A 20,309-nucleotide genomic window follows, 5' to 3' on the forward strand; every position below is an offset into this window, starting at 1 on the left:
GCACAAGTATTTGCGAAGGGTGGCCTTGGTCCATAAAGAGGAGTAGGGTAACAAATAGTTAAGAAGCCCATAAAGAAAGGTAAAATAATAACTGAAAGGGGTGGCCTTGGCCTATAAAGATTGTATAGATTGTACCCCCTTTGTACGGACCTGATTTTATTCGGGGGTGTTAGGGACCGCTTTCCAGCGGAACTGTGTACGGACCTGATATTGTATTGGGGCGTCAGGGACCCCGATGCATTGGTAGCGTTCTTTGCATATCGACCTAATATCATTTTGGGGTGTCAGGGACCCCGAAGCGCCGGAGACGCTTTCTGCATACTGACGATATGGCATCTGGGGTGCCAGGGACCCCGACGCATTGGTAGCACAGTAATATCTTGGGATGTCAGGGACCCCAGAGTATCGGTAACGCTCCCTGCATATCGACATGGCATCTGGGGCGTCAGGGACCCCGAGGCGCCGGCGACGTTCTTTGCATACCGACATTATGGTATTTGGGGTGTCAGGGACCCCGAAGCGCCGATAACGGGTTTCTGTATACCGACGTTATGGCAGCTGGGGTGCCAGGGACCCCGAAGCACCAGTGGCGCTCCCTGCATACTGACATTGTGGCATATGGGGTGTCAGGGACCCCGAAGCACAGGTAGCGCTTTCTGCATGGCATCTGGGGTGTCAGGGACCCCGCAGATAAAATGTGCGACCCATGAACTTTCTATAGAAAAATCGAAACTTCTGCAACTTTTGACTCTGACCACTCAGACGCACAAATGCAACGGTACTGAGCTAGTTTCAGCGAGACCTCTCTAAAGACGTATAAAGCGTATCTCTGATATCCGCACATTAATAAAAAAGTAAAAAATAGGGTTATAAATTAACGCCACTTTTTTTAGGGAAGCCTGCTGTACTTTTTACGATATGTTTATTTTAGAAATAAAAATAAAGTACTTAATTGAAATGATAATAAACATAACGTGTTTAATAGCCACGATATGAAGATATCCCATGTATATTACTGTAATCTTTATAAATTAATATGAATGAACTTGAAACAAAATTCATCACTGAACCAGCTTCATGGCTTTTAATAGCCGAAACATAATTTTTCCAAGATCATAATAAATTAAATTCACTACGGAAAAATGTTTTCGTATATAAAATTTGCAAGTAATACATAGCACATTCGTCAAAAGTTGCATAAAGAATTATGTCCTTATTACCATTATTTGATGAGAATTTTCCTTCTTATATAAAAAGTTATTATGAAAGTACCGTTAAAGTACTTTGGTATGATCAAGAATTTTCACAAAGTCGATATCCACCGGGACAAAAGAGTAATGACATCTTTCAACATGATTAGTAATTGTATTGAGCATTACTGAATGTATAATTTTTATATATTTAATCTTCTTTTAGTTAGCAAAGCATGTACCCTTATTTGTCTTCTGGTTGCTCAATTTATATCTAAAACAGAATTATTAATATTTGATGTAGAAGGATGCTCTCAAATTATTGATATTATAGCTCAAGCTATGATAGAGGGTAATGCCATCCATACATGGAGTATTAAAGAAGGATTAATTTCCCATCCATATCTTAGTACAGAGGAAGCACTGAGACTTGGAGGCAGAGACTTAAGTTTATTAACAGAATGGGTATAAATTAAAACCGCATTGTATCTAAACATTCAGTATTTATAACAAATCAACCTTATTTTAGACATTTCAAGTATTTTACGAAAGAATTGAAATAGGTTTATATCAAAATATAAGTAGCTTTTTGCACAATTGGTACAGGATAGCAAAATCTAAGAATTTATTCATGCTTCTCATTACCTGCGGGCGTACAGTATTATTTATATTTCAAGAAGAAACATATAAGGTAAACTGGTTATTAAAACTTGCAAACAGATATTTCAAATGAATATTTTGTTCTTAGGTAACTTTCTTTGACTCCCATAGTCATAATACAATTACAAATTCAAGACGTGGATTAGTCATTGCACAGGTAAGAATCTGTATTTACATGTAGTAAAATCGGTATGTTATAAATACTGTGCGATTTTGCATTTTTTAATGGTAGTAACAAAAATGCATGTTAGATTAACAGTATAAAAAATAATGTAGGCAAGTATAGACCAGTTGGAACTTTTATGTGATTGGTACATTGAAGATATATTAAATAAATGTGATGATGTTGAAGCAGATCAATATGAATTAGCATTTTTATATCCGAATAATGCATCATGCTGTGGCTGTAATTCTTTATGCAACTGTGGCAACTGTTGCAAAAAACATAAATAAAATGATTTAATATTTTATATTCACATATGTAAATATCTTAAAAATTATATAAATATACTAAACAAACAAAAAATTGCAAAACATTAAATATATAATTGAGTAATTTGTTTTATTACTATAAGTTTAAACATTTCTCTTAAAACTGTTGTTATGTAGTGATTATGGATTTTTTTTTTTTATTTAATTAGACATGCTATACAGAGTAAGACTGACAGATTTATTTACATTATTTACAATTTCATTCTAAAACTATTACAATTCTTTATTGTTCACGCAATGCTTAAACTATTCGAAAAAAATAACATAGCTTAAATCTGTAAATTCTATGTACTTTAGTATCACTTAAATGAAATGGAAATGTACAATTTTTGTTTTATGAACATTTCTTTCTGCATTGTGTGAACGTATTCCTGACAGTATTTAACTGGACTTTTTCTGTAATTAATACATATGTCAGAAACTTCATCATTTTATCTATCTTAACATTTTTATAAAATATAATCCAAAATTTGTGGACGATATATTTTCATATTGCTAATTATCTACTTTGCACCTTTCAATGTTGATATATTTAATTGAATATAATGTTTTGATTTCTTATCTGTTAACTATAAAGTTATAGAGACATATTTCTTTACATTATGTTTCTGCAATCTTGTCATACTGTATATAAATTAAAGTGATTAGTAATCTTGAAAAATTCACGTATTCTATACTAAACTACAAAAGCATTAATCACACATTTCATTGTGAAGTGGGAAGAAAACATTAAATATAAAATACTATTAGTAGCTTTAACACTTTGTAGTACATACAAAAAATTTCACAAGAATTAAATTCGTTTTCATCAGTTGTTCGCTTCTCTTAATGTTCTTATGTGAATTCATTTCGTATAACTTTGAAACCAGCAAATATTCGAAACTGTGTTTCTATAAGATTATACGAAACAATGTATTTAACCTGTAATAATCATGCATAAAACTCATAAATTGAACTCGTAAAAAATTCTTAATTTATTTTCCCTAGCATCTAGTATCTCAAAATTACAATATAAATATTAATCTGTACTAACAAAAACAGAAATAAATCTTTTTCTGTCACCTACTTGAATAGGTGATTACGAAGAGGTAAGCATACCAGTGCCGAAATGGGATTAAATTTAAAATACAGATTTTCCTCTCTGTTTTCTGTGTGTATATTACAAGTATTACATAGAGTGTAAAATTTATTTAATAACAATTTTTTAACAACGCAATTTCTAGAAATAACTATCTACAAAAAGGTATAAACGAAGTTTTCTCGTAATTTCTCTTCTTTTGAAGCCAAATTCGTGCAAAGGAACACAGTGAATGACTTCCTCAGTTTGCAAATACCGTCGGTAATTGAGCAACATTGTTCACTGTTATGTTTTGTTTTTTTAAACAAACTGATCACACATCATATTACTTTGTACAGATAAACAAATACAATTTATCTGAAAAACTTCATTATAAACGTAATATAATTTTTAATTAAGTTCATACAATACTTTTAGTTTCATCTGAAAGTAACCACTTGTTTACAAGTATTATTTTATATAATTTCTTTACATTATATAGTTATTATACACCATGATGGATTTTAATAATTATAGTATCTGCCTCTTTATCATGTTCTCTGTACACAAAGTAAAATGATGTTACTTTGTCAGAAAAATATAATCAAGTATCACTTGAAGAATATACGACTTTATAATTGAATAAATAAAGCTTTTTTTGTATGAAAATGTAATAAAAAGATGTTAGAGAGACTGACGAACTCTAGGCTGGGCCCATTCTACAAAATCATCTATCAATACAGGCCAGGCTCCCTCTTCATCATAATTGCTCATATCAGGATTAATCATAAGCGCAAAATCTAATAGTAAATTCCATGTATCTTTTGGAATTGATCTCTTATGGTGTTCCTGAAAAAAAGTGTAACTATTTTATATTATAATTATTCAATACATTTTCTCCTATAAACTTTCCTTTTGTAAAAATAAGTTCTTATGTTATTATGTAAGCATATCTATGTATTATGTCCCTTACCTGTAAAAACTGACACCATAAAGGCAGGAATTTAAATTTATCATCTAATACAATGTTCCAATATGCAATTGCCATATCCAAATCTAAACCTTTCTGTCCTGGATTTTTTGCATAGTTGAATGTGAAATGATAAAAGTCTTTAAATTTCTGAGGATCCCTTAATTCATTTTCTAAACTACTTAAACGGGCTTTTAATTTGTCTATACTGTCCACACTGAAAAGCAAATTACAATAAATAGTATTGAAATGATACATGGAAATCAATTGGAAAGAAAAGAGGGCAATATTGTATTTACCCTAAATCCATCATGCCATTCATAAATTCATCTTTAGTGAATTCGCATTGTGTTTCTGCTCGAAATTTCCATGCAATGATTAATACTAATTTGCTTTCAGGACTCAAATCCAAGTCATCCAAAAATTTCATTATTCCATCTGCTGTAATCTTGTCTGGTTCATTTGGATCTATTTTGATCACAGTATCAAATACGACATATATTACAAACACATTCTTAAATTTTATATAATATCATTTTAGATTAAAAATTTTGTATAGAATTACCTTGATATCGACTGAACAATATTTCTAGCTTCTTCTTATCTACTGAATTTTTTGGTTCTTTATAATATGCTTCAGGATTCTGGAAATAGTTATCACTTGCCAAGTCTAGTTTCCAATCATTTTGTGCTAAACAGTATATTGCTGTTTGTTCCTCAGTATGTGTAAATGTAATGAACTTCTTTACTTTATCCCTTTGTGAAAACTTTAACTTATGCTATAATAACAATTAAATACAATATCATTCACAAGTTACACTTCACTTAAAAAGTTTTATAATAAAAACATGTGTATATGCATTAAAAATTTCAAACTTTTAATTGTTCATAACACTAATACTGAACTCAAAGAAAATTTATTAACAAAATAAAATTTCAACATCCAGAATAGTTCAGATACTGTGTACATGATCTCATTGAAAGGTTGCTGTGAACTTGAAAAATTCTTAAGTTTTAATGCATTTTATTACAAATAGATATAGAAGTTCATGCATTTATTTCCTGATATTGTTAAACATTAAGTATGCCACGAAGTTGATTTTATATTTTAAACAAAAGGGAACATTAACTTAGAATCACAATAGGTTATTTTAACATTTTTATTGCGTTGTCACAAACGTTTGAGTTAAGAAGATAATTTTATCAATAAAATAAAATCACAAAAAATATTATATTAGCTTAATTCATAAATTTATTAACAGCTCACCATTTTAGCTAATTTTAGGCCACCGAAAGCCAAAATATTATTTCCTTTGCACTAAACTTGACATGAACATACGCATGTTCTGTGAAGGTCCTGAGAAATGCAAATACACCAACAAGACCATAAGTAATGCCACCAGACGTTGTTGAAGGAAAACAGCCTCAATAACAATGTCGCGGTTTATTTAAAAAAATTACATTTAATTTCTCAAGTATCACATTTTGATCCAGTAATACAGAAAATCGCTGAAACCATTACATAATATGACTTTACGTTTGGTGCCTTCAATGCAATGTTCTTTACCTCATACAGTGATTACAGATCCAACAAGATTAGACATTCCTTTGTTTTGAAAGGGTTTTGAATTTGTGCCTTGAGAACGAATGCCATCTGCTCTATCCTAGTATAAAAATAGAAAAGGATAAACAAATTATGTTATGTTATGTATAAAAATGTGAGATACTTCGCACTGCAACAGTTTAACCCACGTTGATGGTAATAGCAGATTGCTTCGATATCAAAGACTATACCCCATTACCGATTGTCAGTCAGTGGTTTCGAGCTCAGCCTTGCCATATTACACCAACAAAAGGAGCAGGAAGGGGAGGTTGATTCAACCCTTCTATCAACACTAGGTATGACGACTTCACCACAAAAAACCGGTGGAGGCGTCAAGGCCCTAGCGTCGGGAGTGGGGGCTCCAGGCGCCTTTGCACGCTGCCCGAGTAGAAGCTGGTACCGGGTGCGACCCCCGATGTCGGCCAGAGGGTAGATAGGAAGGGGAGGTCTCAATTTGGACCTCCCCCAAGATGGGCACTTGTATGCCACGCGTGGGGAGCTCTGGAGTAGATACAGGAATGTAAAGGATGCTGGGTTGTAAGGGATACGGAGGTGTAAAAGAGGGACTGGTAAAACAGGCACGATTGTCATACCGACTGTACTCAACTATGCTTGGGGCTTTCTGGGACCCCTAAATTATAAACCCCTTGAAAACAAAAGCATGTCCAGTCTTTTGTATTTGCAGTCACTGCCTCATAGGGCTTTCATATGCAAGAACGTCATCAATAAGATCATAAAATAACAAAATGCTATTATAAATACTGACCCACGCAAATGAATGAACATGCATAAAGTAGCAAGGGCATACATTAAAGATGAATGAATAAGTATTAATAGGAAATGTTGATATAGCATTATTTCACGTTTGTTTCTTTAACGTGATCCTTTAAATGGAAATAGTGTTGGCGTGATTTTGTTAGCTCTTGTTACGTACTTTATATAATCGAATAGTTTTCAAAAGGATGTATATAAAATAACATATATTTATAAAAACCTTTTGCTATGATACTCGTGATTTGTATCTAGTAATTAGCAGTTGCAATTGTCAAAGATTTGGAAGAAGGATATGTCATTGCTAGGTTACTGATCAATGATGTCAATAAAAACTCAGCAGTTATGTTTTTGGTAAGGAATGTGTGTACCTGCATTAAGAATATACTGTTCACATTGTTGAGAAATGTCATTTTGTATAGAGTGAAATTTTCTTATATCTTTATCACAACCATATTTTTAATTATGTTTACAGGCATTCATTATGCAACCACAAAACAGATTTATTGGTTTGAAATTTAGACATGAATGATAATCTATAAACATCACAATGGGGGGAAGCATATTTGAAATAATTCCAATGTACCATCAAAATGGAAGTACAAGAGAAATTTGTCACTGGATAACACATATCAAGTTATCTAGAATCATAATGTTAACATCTGCTCTTTTATTCATTGTGCCATTATTTACGCATTATTATTTATCAAAGGTAACTTGTTTGAATAATTACGTAGAAATATTATTTGTAGCTGCTCAATTTGAAATAATAAATTATTCAATTGCAGGTGGAATCTGCATCTCCAGATAAAGATATTTATCGTACATTTTCCACATTAGAAGCTTTTGAGGATTTTACTCCCATGAAAGCTTCTCAACTGAAAATGAGAATAGAGGAAATGCTACGCATTAAAGTTTCTGTAAATAATGAGCTTAGGGATTTGAGTGCAAAAAGACAAAGGCTTCAAATTGAAGTTAGTAGTTTAACTCAGAAAATTGATGAACTTAAACAAGAATTGTTACATCAGCAAACAGATCTTGATCGATTGAAAATTAGTGTTGAGCAGGCACAAGTAGCTCAAAGAGAAGCAGTTGAAAGAAATACTCCAGAATTGGCACCACCTAAGCGTATATTAATGAATTCTGTTCCTGTAGTATTACCAACTACTATACCACATTCATGTAGAATGTATAATTGTTTTGATCACAGCCGTTGCGCATTAACAAGCGGTTTTCCGGTATATTTATATGATCCAGATCAGTATTCAGTAGTAAATCCTAGCTGGGATGTGGATGGATTTTTGAAAACTACTATTAAACAAACTTTAGGTATGCGTGTATCCATATATTTATACACGTGCATTTATTAATTAATAAATGTTTGTAATTTAACAGGATACAATCCACATCTGACTGCTAATGCTGCTGAAGCTTGTATATACATAGTACTAATAGGAGAAGCTCTTTCCACCCAACCTAAAGTTGATAGAAAATACAGGAAAGCTATAGATGTAAAGAAATTACATACACTTCCTTATTGGGGTGGAGATGGCAGAAATCATATTTTATTAAATTTAGCACGTAGAGATCTATCTGTTGAATCTGGAAATATTTTCAATGAAGTTGATACTGGAAGAGCCATAATAGTACAATCAACATTTTACAGAAATCAATTCCGTGAAGGTTTTGATATGGTTGTTCCTCCAATTTTGGGACCTCCTGGCGGAGATGTGTGGCAAGAATGTGCACAAATGTTACCTGCAAGAAGAAAGTATCTGTTATCTTTTCAAGGAGAGATGAGATCTCCAAGAGTTACTACTATGACTCATCAAACTGATGATGCAGATATAGATCTAGAAAGATTAGCAGTTGATGAAAATAATTTAGATACTTTTATCATTCAACATCTTAAAGATATGAGTACTGGATTAACTTTGGATAAATTTTTTATTCAGTTTGAATGTATTCCGGCCTCGGAGGAAAAGAATGTAGTGGAAATTCTTGATTGGTCTCTCTGCGGAACCGATTCTTCAAGAAAAGCTATATTAAAGGAATCTACATTTGCTTTGATTTTGGCACCTAGTAATGCCTCATTTGTAACCACTTCGTCTATGCAAGCTCGGTTATACGAAGCTTTGCGATCAGGATCCATTCCAGTTTTTTTAGGCGGCGATCAGATTCTGTTGAGTTACGATGAAGTTATCAGTTGGCGCAGGGCAGCAATCTTTTTACCGAAGGTAAAATATTTTTATTGATAATACTGTTTCCAATTAGTTAAGTATGTTTCAAATTTCAGGCCAGAGTAACTGAAATGCACTTTTTACTACGTGCCGTTCCTGATACCGATCTGTTGAGTATGCGAAGACAGGGCAGATTAATATGGGAACGTTATTTAAGCACTGCACAGGGTGCAGTAGATACTATTGTAGCTGTAATTAGAGATCGACTTGGTATACCGCCCTTACCGGCACCTCAAACTGCCAGTCCAAGTATTTTTAATGAAAGCTTTGTGGTAAATATCGTAACACGCATTTATGTTATTTATTTTGTATTGTTTATAATAATTTTATTATTCTTCAGCCTTTAAAATCTGATACCATTATTGCCGAGCCAGAAGCTGAAGAGAGTTTGGGTCCTTTGGAACCACCTTATCCGTCTCCTGCTTTCAAAAGAAATTACACCACAATGTTGCTTCAGGGACACGAAATTTGGAACGATTGGTTGGATCCATTTTATTTGTATCCACAATTACCTTTTGATACCGTTCTCCCTAGTGACGCAAAATTTCTTGGTAAATATAATCTGTCTTCTATACGACATCGAACATAAATATTTTTATCGAGGCTTTATAAATCATAGGATCTGAGGTTGGATTTAGACCAATCGGGAAAGGTGCTGGAGGCGCGGGCAAAGAGTTTAGCGAAGCTTTGGGTGGGAATTATCCAAGAGAACAGTTTACGATTGTAATGTTAACGTATGAACGAGAACAGGTTCTTATAAACTCTTTGGCCCGACTTTATGGATTACCATATTTAAATAAAGTTTTAGTAGTATGGAACAGCCCAAAGCCACCAATGGAAGATTTGAAGTGGCCAGATATTGGAGTTCCAATTCATGTAAATTTATACTTCATTCTTAAAAGGACAAAATGTATTACCCTTTCGATGATTAAAAAAAGAAAATGATTCTTTTATTTAGGTAATCAAAGCTCCAAGGAATAGTTTAAACAATAGGTTTTTACCATTTGATGCTATCGAAACGGAAGCTGTACTTTCTGTTGACGATGATGCTCATTTAAGACACGACGAAATTATGTTTGGATTTAGGTATTTCTGTTTCCTTTTTATGAGTGTTAAGATATAAAAATTGAGTATGGTATATATCAGTAACATCTATAGAGTATGGAGGGAACATCGAGATCGTGTAGTCGGATTTCCGGGTCGGTTTCACGCATGGGACCAGAATTATCACAATGCTTGGAATTATAATTCTAATTATTCGTGCGAGTTATCAATGGTTTTAACTGGCGCTGCGTTCATTCATAAACATTACACATATCTTTATACACATTGGCTACCGCAAGCGATACGAGACAAGGTTGACGAATACATGAATTGCGAAGACATAGCTATGAATTTCTTGATATCTCATTTAACAAGAAAACCACCTGTCAAGGTGCGTATTATGTGTACAAAATATTTTGTCTGTATTAAGAAGGAAGACTTAATACAGAAAATTATCATTTCAATGTCTGTTTATGTAAATTAGGTTACATCACGTTGGACATTTCGGTGTCCTGGCTGTCCAATTTCTCTTTCAGAAGACGATACCCATTTTCAAGAAAGGCACAAATGTATTAATTTCTTTGCTCAGGTAAGCAGCTTTTATTATTACACAGATTTTTATAGACTTCTGTAATTAAGTGCATTTCTAGAATCAGAGTATACGTAATAGGCAAATATGCGAATGAACGATATATTTACCGATTACAGGTTTTTGGATACATGCCACTTTTAAATACACAGTATCGGGCTGATTCGATATTGTTTAAAACAAGAATCCCACACGATAAGCAGAAGTGTTTTAAATTTATATAAAAAGAACAAAATAGTAGGTATACATACACCCAGTAAACATCACTTGATAGAATTTACACGGTTTTGATAAGATTTTGACTGAATCGATAAACGTTTCCTATAAGGTGATATCATTACGTGAAATAAATGTTATAGAATTTTTTTATTGTCCTCTCTCTTTTTATTGTACTTTCTTTTTCTATCGATGTACATGTTGCTTGAATGAAATGCACATTTGAAAAGAAGTTTAATAATAAAAAAATGTTGATGACTGTATACATATATATCATAATGAATATAGGACACAATGCAAACACCTTTTTATGTCAATGTACGCATAACTTACATCATATCGATTTTACCAATTTATAGTGAAAGCATAATAAATTTATTTACATAATGGTTGTTACGGACGTATATGATTTTTGTAAAACGACAGAAATGGCTAAACTATTAAATATGTATACGATACGCATATGTACATATTAAGAGTCTCGAACAAGGGGATGAAAATGTATCGACTTCGAATTATTTATGAATTTGACCAATACGATCATGGCTTTCCAATGATTATTGTTGCACACGATTTGCACAATAATCTCAGGTTGTAAATATACTGTTTCCCGCGATAATGTAAATATAATAATTAAGCATAATTAATTAGATTTTAATACGTGTTAGGGCAGAGCTGGTGAACGGGTACAGCGTATGCAACTCAAAATTAAAAAACGATGATTTTTTTAAATATTGGAAAGTCATTAAAGATTATTTATAACAACGTGGAGTTATTTCTCTGAATGCTGCTTACTACTTATTTTTATCGAATTTTTTATTTTGTTAGGTCTAAATTTTATTCTAATTATATATCGCTTTAATTATTGTGTGTTACGCCATTATAATGTGCCAAATCTCTAGCGATTATGTACACTCTTAATTTTCCATTGCATAATACTCTTCAAATGTTGTTTGTAAATATATGTGTCGCACATCGTTCGGTTTTGTGTTATTTAATGCAAATGCGTGCAATTATTTAAACAGGTAGAAAAGTGTAATTCGGCCGAGTATTGTTGAATGTAAAAAACATTTTGTAAATTAAGTTTTATATATTGTGTCCTACACAACCGATTGTAAGCTAAACCTGAGTTGAATTCAGGCATACCTACAAGAAAACAAATATATATTATTTATGATTATACAGAGAATTCAGATTATTAATCACGCACGATGCTATTTGCTGTGTCGACTAAGAATTTTCACGATTTCAAATGCGATTTTCCGATATAATATCAGCGAAAGAGATTACCGAGTATCTCTGGCTTCGATCCAGCTATCATTAATCATGCGTGCCCGTATATTCTGCACCATAAAAACAAGTACACGAAACAGGTTGGCAGAGTCTACTAGTTTGGGGCTATGGTGGTTGACAGGTCATTTTAATATTCCCCTTGATTGATCGACATTTCATTCGTGATCTGTCGCGAAAGTTTAAGCGAAGAATATCACTTTTCATTCACCTTTTACCCATTTGCATTGCAGTTTTAATTTATGTCTATTTAATCATGGTAATCCATTAGTAAAACTATGAAAAGACTTTGCTTCATGAAATGAAAGCAATCTATTCGAAACTACTTTCGCTAGTCAATCAAGCCAGTAGTATTAGCGCGTTTTGGGTCAGACACATTGACGCGCTGCCAGACGGACTGATTCTACTGATGAATTAACTCGGTGCTCCGTTATGCATGACTGACATCCCTAATTAAATGACTCTGATCTTTTTTCTTTCAATATTAAAGACCAAAATAACTGGTTCATCAACCCTTATTCATACCAAGAAAGGAATATATAGCGTCACGGAAACGTTCCATTCTGGAGCACCCTCTTTTGCCGTAAACTTCTGGCCAGCACGTAGTGCAATCTTTCGATAAGAAAGTTCGAAACGATTCATAGTTTCCCGGGTCACGATGGTGGCTGTGACGCGGTTTCGATGGCGTTCGAATTCACCGCCAGAACGTCCAAAGTGGTACCGTTGCGGCGGTGAACCCCATTGGCTTAGGGTGCGATCAATACCAGGTTTTCCATGACGTAAGTGCGGCGTGTGGTCCTTATTGGTTCGAACGTACGCCGCATCCCATTATTTATTAAGACCGCATGAATGGACGCTTTTCATGGATCTCGTTGATCGGATCGTTCGACGAGCGAGCATCGTGCGAAGCAAAGGGAAGCGGATCGGAATCGAGGGAATCTCTGTAAGATCGGAGAAGATAGAAACCTCGCGCAGGGAGAGACATCCGTTCCGGTTGCGTTTCCGTCTTGCCAGCTGCATATGCACGGGAAGAAAAGGGAATATCGTGCAGGCCGGGTGGTGGTCTCGAATGGACAAACAGAGTCGGCCAGGGAAGGGGACGAGCGGTTCGCGCAACTGCGGTCGTACACGAGCACGAGCAGAACAGGGTGTCCTCCGCGGTGAAAGGTCTGTTCGACGGGTCGGCTGAGGTTTTCCTTTTTTTTTTTACATGGACGATAGCTGCGACTGGGACCGAGGGTCGGTTCGTCGGAGGGTCGCGCGATTTCGAGGCCAGAATCCTAACAGGAAGTCGATTCGCGGCCGGAAATTAGCCCCCTTCGCGGAGACCGGTATTCTCGTTTCAGCCCGTTGCGGAGAGGGTTGGCAAAAGGTGCAGCAGGCGGTGTCGAGCGAGCCAGGGGGGGAGATAGTGGAAGGTAGACGGACGAGGGAGAGGGTAAGGGAGACTGAGGCAGATAGAGCAGGTGGAGGGAGAAAGATGTAGGCGATCAGGGAGAAAGAGAAAGAGAGAAGGGAGGGTTGAAAGGGAGAAAACGAGAGGGAGAGACGGTGTAGAAGAAGGAGCAAGAAGGAGAGACCGAGCCGTCAGTGAGAGTAGTACCAATCGCGGAGCGTTGGCGGACATAAGCGCGCTAGGGGTGTGGAATAAGCCCATTCGTGTGTTGTTCTAGCGTCGAGCGTAGCGAGAAAGGAAACGCTGAAACACGGAAGTGAGAGATACCCCGTACGTTTCGCCATTCCCGTGACACCGATTCGACGGCGTATCCACCGGTGTACGCGTGTGTAATCAGTGCCAGCGAACGAGCGCGACCATCGGCAAACCCACTCGCCGCAAAGTCAGCCGCGATAACTATCGTAAGTGGTCGGTTTAACCTGACCAACGGCGATAGAGGAACAGAGAAGTAGAATCCATTATCGGGGAAACGATTTTTCGTTTCGAAGCAGCTGACTACACGGGCTATGATAATCGTTGGAACGCAAGGGAAACGTCGAGGACAACCGGTCAGCTGAGGAAACGGCTCTCGTGGGTGTGGAACAATCCGGTCTAGGGCGATTGATTGTGTGGGTGTCGCGGTCGCTGCAGAGACGTCGAAGAGCGCCATCGTCGTCTCGGCCGCCACGTGAATCGCAAACACTAAGGAATACTTGTAGCGTTGAATATCGTCGCGCGTACCCCGAGACACGCGTACGTGGCAGGGATTCGAGTAAATATTCGTAGCGACGCGAACACCGCACTGGCATCGAGTTAACGTCTGGCAAGCAGTGTCTCGCTGTACCACAATTTCCATCAGTTCGATTACGCTTGTGATATTTCGTCGAGGAGAATCGTTGTCATCGTTTTTCGAACACTCTCCATCGATTGTGCTTCGACGCGGCGTTAAGTTGTTATCCGTTCGTCCAAGGAAGAGAGTGTTTTATTGTGTGCGCTTGAAGAACAAAACGTCTCCAGATATCGAAGATCGACCAGAGACAAGGGAAAAAGTCGAAAGAAAATTTGCCGATGCTAAAGAGAAACACGACCAACGTAGCCATTACCCTAACGTTCCCGATTCTTCGTGGGCATCATCTACACTGATTCGTTCTAAACGGCATCGAAGTCAAGCGAGTTCACCTGTACCCGTGTGTGTATGTGTACAGAATCGCGTATTCCTCTGCAAAGTTCAAGAACCTGCGCTTCGTGTGTACGGCAGAAACGAGTGCAGCAACGGCACCCGTGACCCGTTTTCCTTTTCAATCGATGTACTCGTGAACTGGGCCGCTCGTCCGCTCGTCCGCTCGAAACCTTGCGATAGATAGCTCGAGGTGCTCGACCACAGGAAAACAGAGTATATAAACGGAGTAAACAAATGAAAAGGGAAGAAAAAGGGAACGGATTGACGGTTCGAGATATATATTTTTCGCGATAGGAGTAGAGGAATGTTGTAACCGAGCTGGTTGGAGGTAGACGAGCGGGGGCGAGCAGTGCGCACATTCTAACCTCGCCAGGCCGCCATATCGAGGAGGCGAGGAGGAAGCTGGTGGAAGGTCGGTTTCGAGGAACAGCCGGTGGTAGGTGTCGAGCACTCGTGTTCCATGGTGGGTTCGAGCGGAGAAGGTAGACCGGCTACCGGGGACGAGAGAATGCGAGAACCTCCTCACAGGCTGTGAACATGATTTGTCATACGGATGCGGTCGCTGGTAATCGTACGAGCAGAGATACCGACGACGAGGAAGCCGACGGAGACGAGGATCACGGAGCCAGGCTGCGTCGCGTTCGTGTCGATGATAATCGCATGAGAGGCAGCCTGTTGTCCGGTGAGAAGGCGCGGACGAACAAGGGTGACCGTTGGTGTCGAGTGGCTTCCTTTTGTCCAGCCGGTCGGTCGAACGTGCTCGTCGACTGGTTTCCTGGCTGCGGATCGTTCACCAATTCCTTCACGGATTCGCGCGTCAGCTGTGTCGAACAGCAACCAGTGGAACGTTCGAAAGCGCGAAGACCAGCGCGTCGCAACTTACCATCGTCGAACGCGTATCCGTGTTGTCGCGGCCAACCGGTCCGGTTACCCGGTGTCGGATGACTCCCCCCGTACGACAAAGCCTTCCCGTAGTCGTAGAAAGGACGCAATACCCCGTAGGAACAAAGGTTATCGCGCGGCGAGCAAAGCACCTCGTCGTCGCGGTTTCTCATCGGCGGCGTCGTCGGTGGTGCGCCGGCCCGCGCGTCCCGTTAAACTCCTCGCGATTACACCTTCCCGTGCACCTTCCTATCTTACGTCCGTGATGGCGGCTGTACCTGATATGTCGCACCTCACCCCCGAGGAGAGGAGCACCATCGAGGAGGTTATGATCAGACATAAACAGGAGGAGGAAAAGGAAAATGAGATTATGAGGTACGTTGCCCTATCTATCTTCTATGATCTCTGTACTCTCTTCATCTTGTCGATTCTATTCAATCTGTTATTATATATTACAATAATAATATTAGTATTAGAAATTTATTCTAACAATTTTCATACATACAACCTTCTCCAAACATGTTCGAAAAGTTGTTCGATAAACTTCTGAAACACCCTGTATATCGCTACAGTTTCGTTTTCATACTTGTTGAACGGATTAGTGTTTCAAGAAGATTTACGTGATGCTCTCTCATGGAAATCAGGGACTCTTACGTGGCTCCTTAAATAAATAAGCAAGCGAGCGACGACAAAGCCAGAAGGCAGGCAAGGCAGCGCACCGTGTCTCGGCAAGTAGTGCGAGGTCTGAATGGTCAGACGGGATAGGCGGACAGTTAGAAAATGTGGCTATGGACGGTCACGCGTCGTTGATCAGAATTACTGAACGAACCAAACGATATCCGATCGATCGAGTACATGTATTTCTTGACCAGCAAATTGTCCTCTCTGACGCGTTCCACCTATTTTCTCGACTCACCTGCTCGTTAGTCCTTGACCGTTTTATATCTATGATATCTTCTATTTAGGTATTCATCGTCGCGTACACGCTCGCTGATGATTATCCTCTGCCGGTTTCTCGCGTTCGCTATCTTTCAGAAATGACAATTTACGTTCGTTTCAGATTTTCTAATCATCGAAATTTCGAATTTTTCAATAATTAAGAAACAAATTCGATGAAATTTTATATTGCAAACTATTTTTTTTTTTTTTTAAGAGCATCGAGTACAGGTGCACTTAGCTGTTCTTTTCTCTCCTACCCTTTTATAGACTGACATCCTTCTTGCATTCCGGTCGGTTAATAATAATCAATCAGTCGATTTTTCAATCGATGATGTTAAAATTGTCTTTCGAAGTTTCAAAACTCGGCGGTAAAATTATATTATACACAATGCTTACCCATGTGTCTATAGAATTGCGTTCATAAATAAATATCCCAACAAAGTTTTCATAGATCAGTGAACGTCCACTTCAATCCTTTTTATACATTTACTTGTCTCTCCTCTCTACGTTTACTTTTTTATCAAACAGAATATTCTAAACAAAGAAAATTCGCTTGAAATTCGTTCGTCGAATCAGAGCGTCGAACAATTCCCTCAAATTTTACATCCCCTCGCAATGATTTTCTTCTATCTTTCTTTTTTTTCCAACAACTTTGCGTTCGCTCGTGTTGAAAGGAGCCAGTGACGGATGCGCCGGCAGCTCTCAGCTCGCATGTAATTACTGTCCGGGAGTCGCAGCGAGAGGCGACGCCGAGGAAAATGGACGATGTTCTTGGAGGAAGGCGTTTTATTGATAGGTTGTCGCTGATGGAAAACGGGAACGTGAGAAAGCAGTCGAGCGAAGGCAAAGGAGAGACAAAGAGCAGGGGGTGAATCGAGGGACAGAGAAGCGACGAGAAAAGGGGATGAACGCGAAAGAAGGTGAAAAAGAGAGAGGTAGAGAGTAATGAGGAAAGCGTGCTTCGCCATACCGATGCGAGATCATGTAATGTGAACGACAAGTATGTGTAGGGACGCATGTAAAATGCAAGGCAGCAAGCCTTGACGTGGCACGGTAACGAGTTGCTGTACTTGCACACGGGGTGTGCATAGGGTATGCACAACTGCAGCCTGTGGATGGTGTGCGAAAGAGGTTGGATTGCTACGGTAAATTCAAGCCCGGATCCTGAAATATAGAGGCTGGCCCGGAGGAAAGGTGGCGCGTTTTAACGGGTCAACGTCGAGAAACGACTCTCTTTCTCTCTCTCTCTCTCTCTGTTCGCTACGCAAAGCACACAGGCTGCCAGTTAATTATCGCGCGATAATTTTAATCCTTGCACCGACGAGTCTCGGTGTATTCGAAAGGTGGCTCGCTTCGTATCAGTAAAAATAGATGTAACCTTTCGCGTCCCTGCTTCGAGCCAGGCTATTTTGCGTGCACCTCGTCAACCGATGGGATAGTACCTGTATATTTTTCTGACACAAATGATGAAAAGGATAAAAGGTTGTCCGACAGATCTTTCGCAATTTGTTCGTAGACGGAAAGTTCCCTCGGTTGGTACGATAATGAACCGCGTTCCCATGCACAGTCAACTTATAAATCGTTGTTCTCTGACATTCCGTACACACGAATGTCACCTTTCCCCTTATCTCCTTCGACTGTTCTCGACGGGAACTATATAAAGCTCGTGCATCGAGGGACAAAGTTCCACGCGATGGTATAAAAAAAAGAAGAAAAAAAAAAAGAGGGTTCGAACCGGCCATTGGAAGTTTCGACGCGTCGCGTGAACGAGCAACGAAGAAAATTCTTTGTTCGAGGAGAACACGTAGCCAGGAAGCTCGAGGCTGGTGCTCGCGGACACCGGCGTGGCGGGGATTTTGTGGGACAGAGAAGAAAAAGTCGCGCGTGAGATCGCAGGAAGTGTTCGTTAAATAACCTACATTTCTCCGCTTTTGATCCGCCCCTTTGTCACGGAAGAATATATTTTTTTTCTGTCTCTCTCTCTCTCTCTCCCTCTCTCGCGTGACGGGGACGAAACGCGGACGCGTCCCGAAACGCGGACAGAACGTCAGCTTTCCAGCGATCGGCGTTGCGTGCTCACGATTATTGGTAAAGCAATTAGAGAAGCGTGGGCGGACACACGACGCTGTGTACTTTGCGACATGCAGTCGCGACCTTTGACTCGATCGGCAAACTCAAGATTTAGGTTACAGCTCGACTGTTTCGTGTGAAGGTAGGACGGTGGATAAAATTGCCACTTTCGACCCTGAATGGGACGAAAAATTCGTGCAAGCTTTTCTAAACTCGGCATAAATGAAATTTTCTGTGGCACACAATATATTCCTTGATATAGACGGTTCTTTGTGCCAAAAACCGAGAAGAAAGTAGATAACGATCAGAAGGAATTCGGCCTGTTCTCAGGCGCAATTTCGATGATCCAAGTTTGAACCTGTCGGTGCCAACAACCCTTACTGTTTGCAAGTTCCGCCGTTCCTCGTACACGCGACCTAGAGACCGAGACTTCCGGTCGAAAAGAAACTCTACCTTCGTGTGCCAAGTACCGCCGTTCTCTCGTGCATCCTCGCTAACCTACTTGGCTTGCGACTTCTTCTTAACCAAGAGGCTAGCATCCCTTGTGATTAGGCTGTTTAACGTTGTGTACGAATCAGTACGAGCTTTCTTTAATCTTCGAACCTTTCAACGATGATTTAAAACGACGTCGAGCGGGATGAAATTATTTCTGGACGAATTAGAGGAGGGAGTTTGATTCGATGTTGGTAAGATCGCGAAAGGAAAAGCAACGGTGACAAATTTTCAGTGTACAAGGGAAAGACGTAGAAGTGTCCTAAGCTAGTCGCGACTCGAATAAATCGATGACATCAATCACATTCCATTCCAGTTCAATTACCATCGCGATAAATTGACTGGGCTCTCGATATCAAAACTTGACCAATTCTTCGACTGTAACCATTCGTAATCGTGTTCTTCTGCGGTTAATTAACGTGTTATGTTCTCGAAACTTTTACTTATTTATTTGTAGAGAAAATTTATCTGACAAGTCGAAACGATTCTGCGATTGCCACGCGAGGGTTAATATAAAACGCCTATCTCTTGATGCGCGATAATAAGACGGAAAACGAGTATTTTCCAAAATCGTTGGTGCTTGACTGTTGAACGAGCGATCGTCGTTTCAGCCACTAAAATCTGGGAAACCGTGCTAGAAGTCGAGTGGCGAGCAACGGTTAGAAACGACGAATTAGTTACGCGGCTGGAATTAAGTAGCTGCGCCTAAACGAAATCATACCGAGGACGGGTCAAAGTGGAACGCGGGAGAACGCGCTGCCTCTGGTGCAATTTGCGGAAAAATCCCGGCTCGGGCAAGGACGACAGGCTGAATTTTAATCGCTCGCCGCAGAAATCGAAATACCCGGCGAAGCTTTAGCCTCCTTTTGGTCGGTCTTGTTATACCCTCCGGCTTACAATTACGAAACGACGAACGAACCTTTCAAAATTGAAGATGTACCACTGTCCTCGATGGAACATGACCATTTCACTTCACTCAATTTGCCTCGCTTCTTCTGTGCTCTTTAACAAACATTCGAAACGTATTTTATAACGATGCTTTGATAGTCGAGCATTGAAATTTTGAGACGAAAAACATTCGTACATTGACAAAATAATACCTAAAGAAATAGAAAATTGGAACTAGAAAATTATAGATTACATTAGTAAAGATTTGACTTTGGCGTTAAGGGGTTAACACCTTGAATAC

The 20,309-nt window shown here is 38.7% G+C and overlaps 5 protein-coding genes across 17 annotated transcripts in view; 3 read left to right on the top strand and 2 right to left on the bottom strand.

The window, feature by feature from the left end:
• The first annotated feature begins 69 nt into the window (after positions 1-69).
• On the top strand, positions 70-2,402 carry LOC123987853. Its single transcript, XM_046286055.1, has 5 exons — positions 70-1,334; positions 1,417-1,655; positions 1,720-1,881; positions 1,939-2,007; positions 2,127-2,402. The coding sequence occupies exons 1-5, from the start codon at positions 1,208-1,210 to the stop codon at positions 2,301-2,303; spliced, it is 774 nt and encodes a 257-aa protein (XP_046142011.1). The 5' UTR covers positions 70-1,207; the 3' UTR covers positions 2,304-2,402.
• Positions 2,403-2,499: 97 nt separating this feature from the next.
• LOC114871980 (DCN1-like protein) lies at positions 2,500-6,028 on the bottom strand. 2 transcript variants are annotated; one of them, XM_029178652.2, is made up of 6 exons: positions 5,937-6,028; positions 5,637-5,878; positions 4,935-5,013; positions 4,669-4,837; positions 4,373-4,586; positions 2,500-4,248 (listed from the first exon to the last, which is right to left on the bottom strand). In XM_029178652.2, the coding sequence occupies exons 2-6, from the start codon at positions 5,637-5,639 to the stop codon at positions 4,084-4,086; spliced, it is 630 nt and encodes a 209-aa protein (XP_029034485.1). In that variant the 5' UTR covers positions 5,640-5,878; positions 5,937-6,028; the 3' UTR covers positions 2,500-4,083. The 2 variants fall into 2 exon arrangements, with proteins under 2 accessions (XP_029034485.1, XP_029034484.1); XM_029178651.2 differs by having other exon boundaries at positions 4,935-5,148.
• The window catches only part of LOC114871982, a 70,174-nt gene continuing 55,798 nt past the window's right edge, over positions 5,934-20,309 (bottom strand). Inside the window, exons 1-2 of one of the 2 annotated variants that reach the window (XM_029178654.2) lie at positions 6,172-6,645; positions 5,941-6,033 (exon numbers count right to left, since the gene is read on the bottom strand). In XM_029178654.2, coding sequence (XP_029034487.1) covers positions 5,949-6,033; positions 6,172-6,563 — 477 coding nt within the window. In that variant the 5' untranslated portion in view covers positions 6,564-6,645 and the 3' untranslated portion in view covers positions 5,941-5,948. Of the gene's footprint in view, positions 6,034-6,171; positions 6,646-20,309 lie in introns of those variants that run through there. The other variant, XM_029178655.2, reaches the window with a different exon arrangement.
• LOC123987615 (exostosin-3) lies at positions 6,739-12,012 on the top strand. Its single transcript, XM_029178646.2, has 11 exons — positions 6,739-7,097; positions 7,219-7,455; positions 7,532-8,072; positions 8,139-8,980; positions 9,040-9,255; positions 9,324-9,534; positions 9,603-9,859; positions 9,942-10,069; positions 10,142-10,418; positions 10,512-10,616; positions 10,736-12,012. Exons 2-11 carry the CDS (start codon positions 7,294-7,296, stop codon positions 10,838-10,840), a joined length of 2,844 nt encoding a protein of 947 aa, XP_029034479.1. The 5' UTR covers positions 6,739-7,097; positions 7,219-7,293; the 3' UTR covers positions 10,841-12,012.
• The window catches only part of LOC114871975 (regulating synaptic membrane exocytosis protein 2), a 63,294-nt gene continuing 56,621 nt past the window's right edge, over positions 13,637-20,309 (top strand). For 7 of the 11 annotated variants that reach the window (XR_003788672.2, XR_003788679.2, XR_003788675.2 and 4 more), the window contains exon 1: positions 13,637-15,994. Coding sequence is in view for 1 of the 11 variants with exons in the window: in XM_029178637.2 (XP_029034470.1) it covers positions 15,885-15,994 (110 nt within the window). In the remaining 10 variants the exon portion in view is untranslated. The remainder of the gene's footprint in view (positions 15,995-20,309) is intronic. The other 4 variants (XR_006829493.1, XR_003788680.2, XR_003788674.2 and 1 more) reach the window with 1 other exon arrangement.

This window comes from Osmia bicornis, chromosome 6, assembly GCF_907164935.1.
Source record: "Osmia bicornis bicornis chromosome 6, iOsmBic2.1, whole genome shotgun sequence".
NCBI lineage: Eukaryota > Metazoa > Arthropoda > Insecta > Hymenoptera > Megachilidae > Osmia > Osmia bicornis.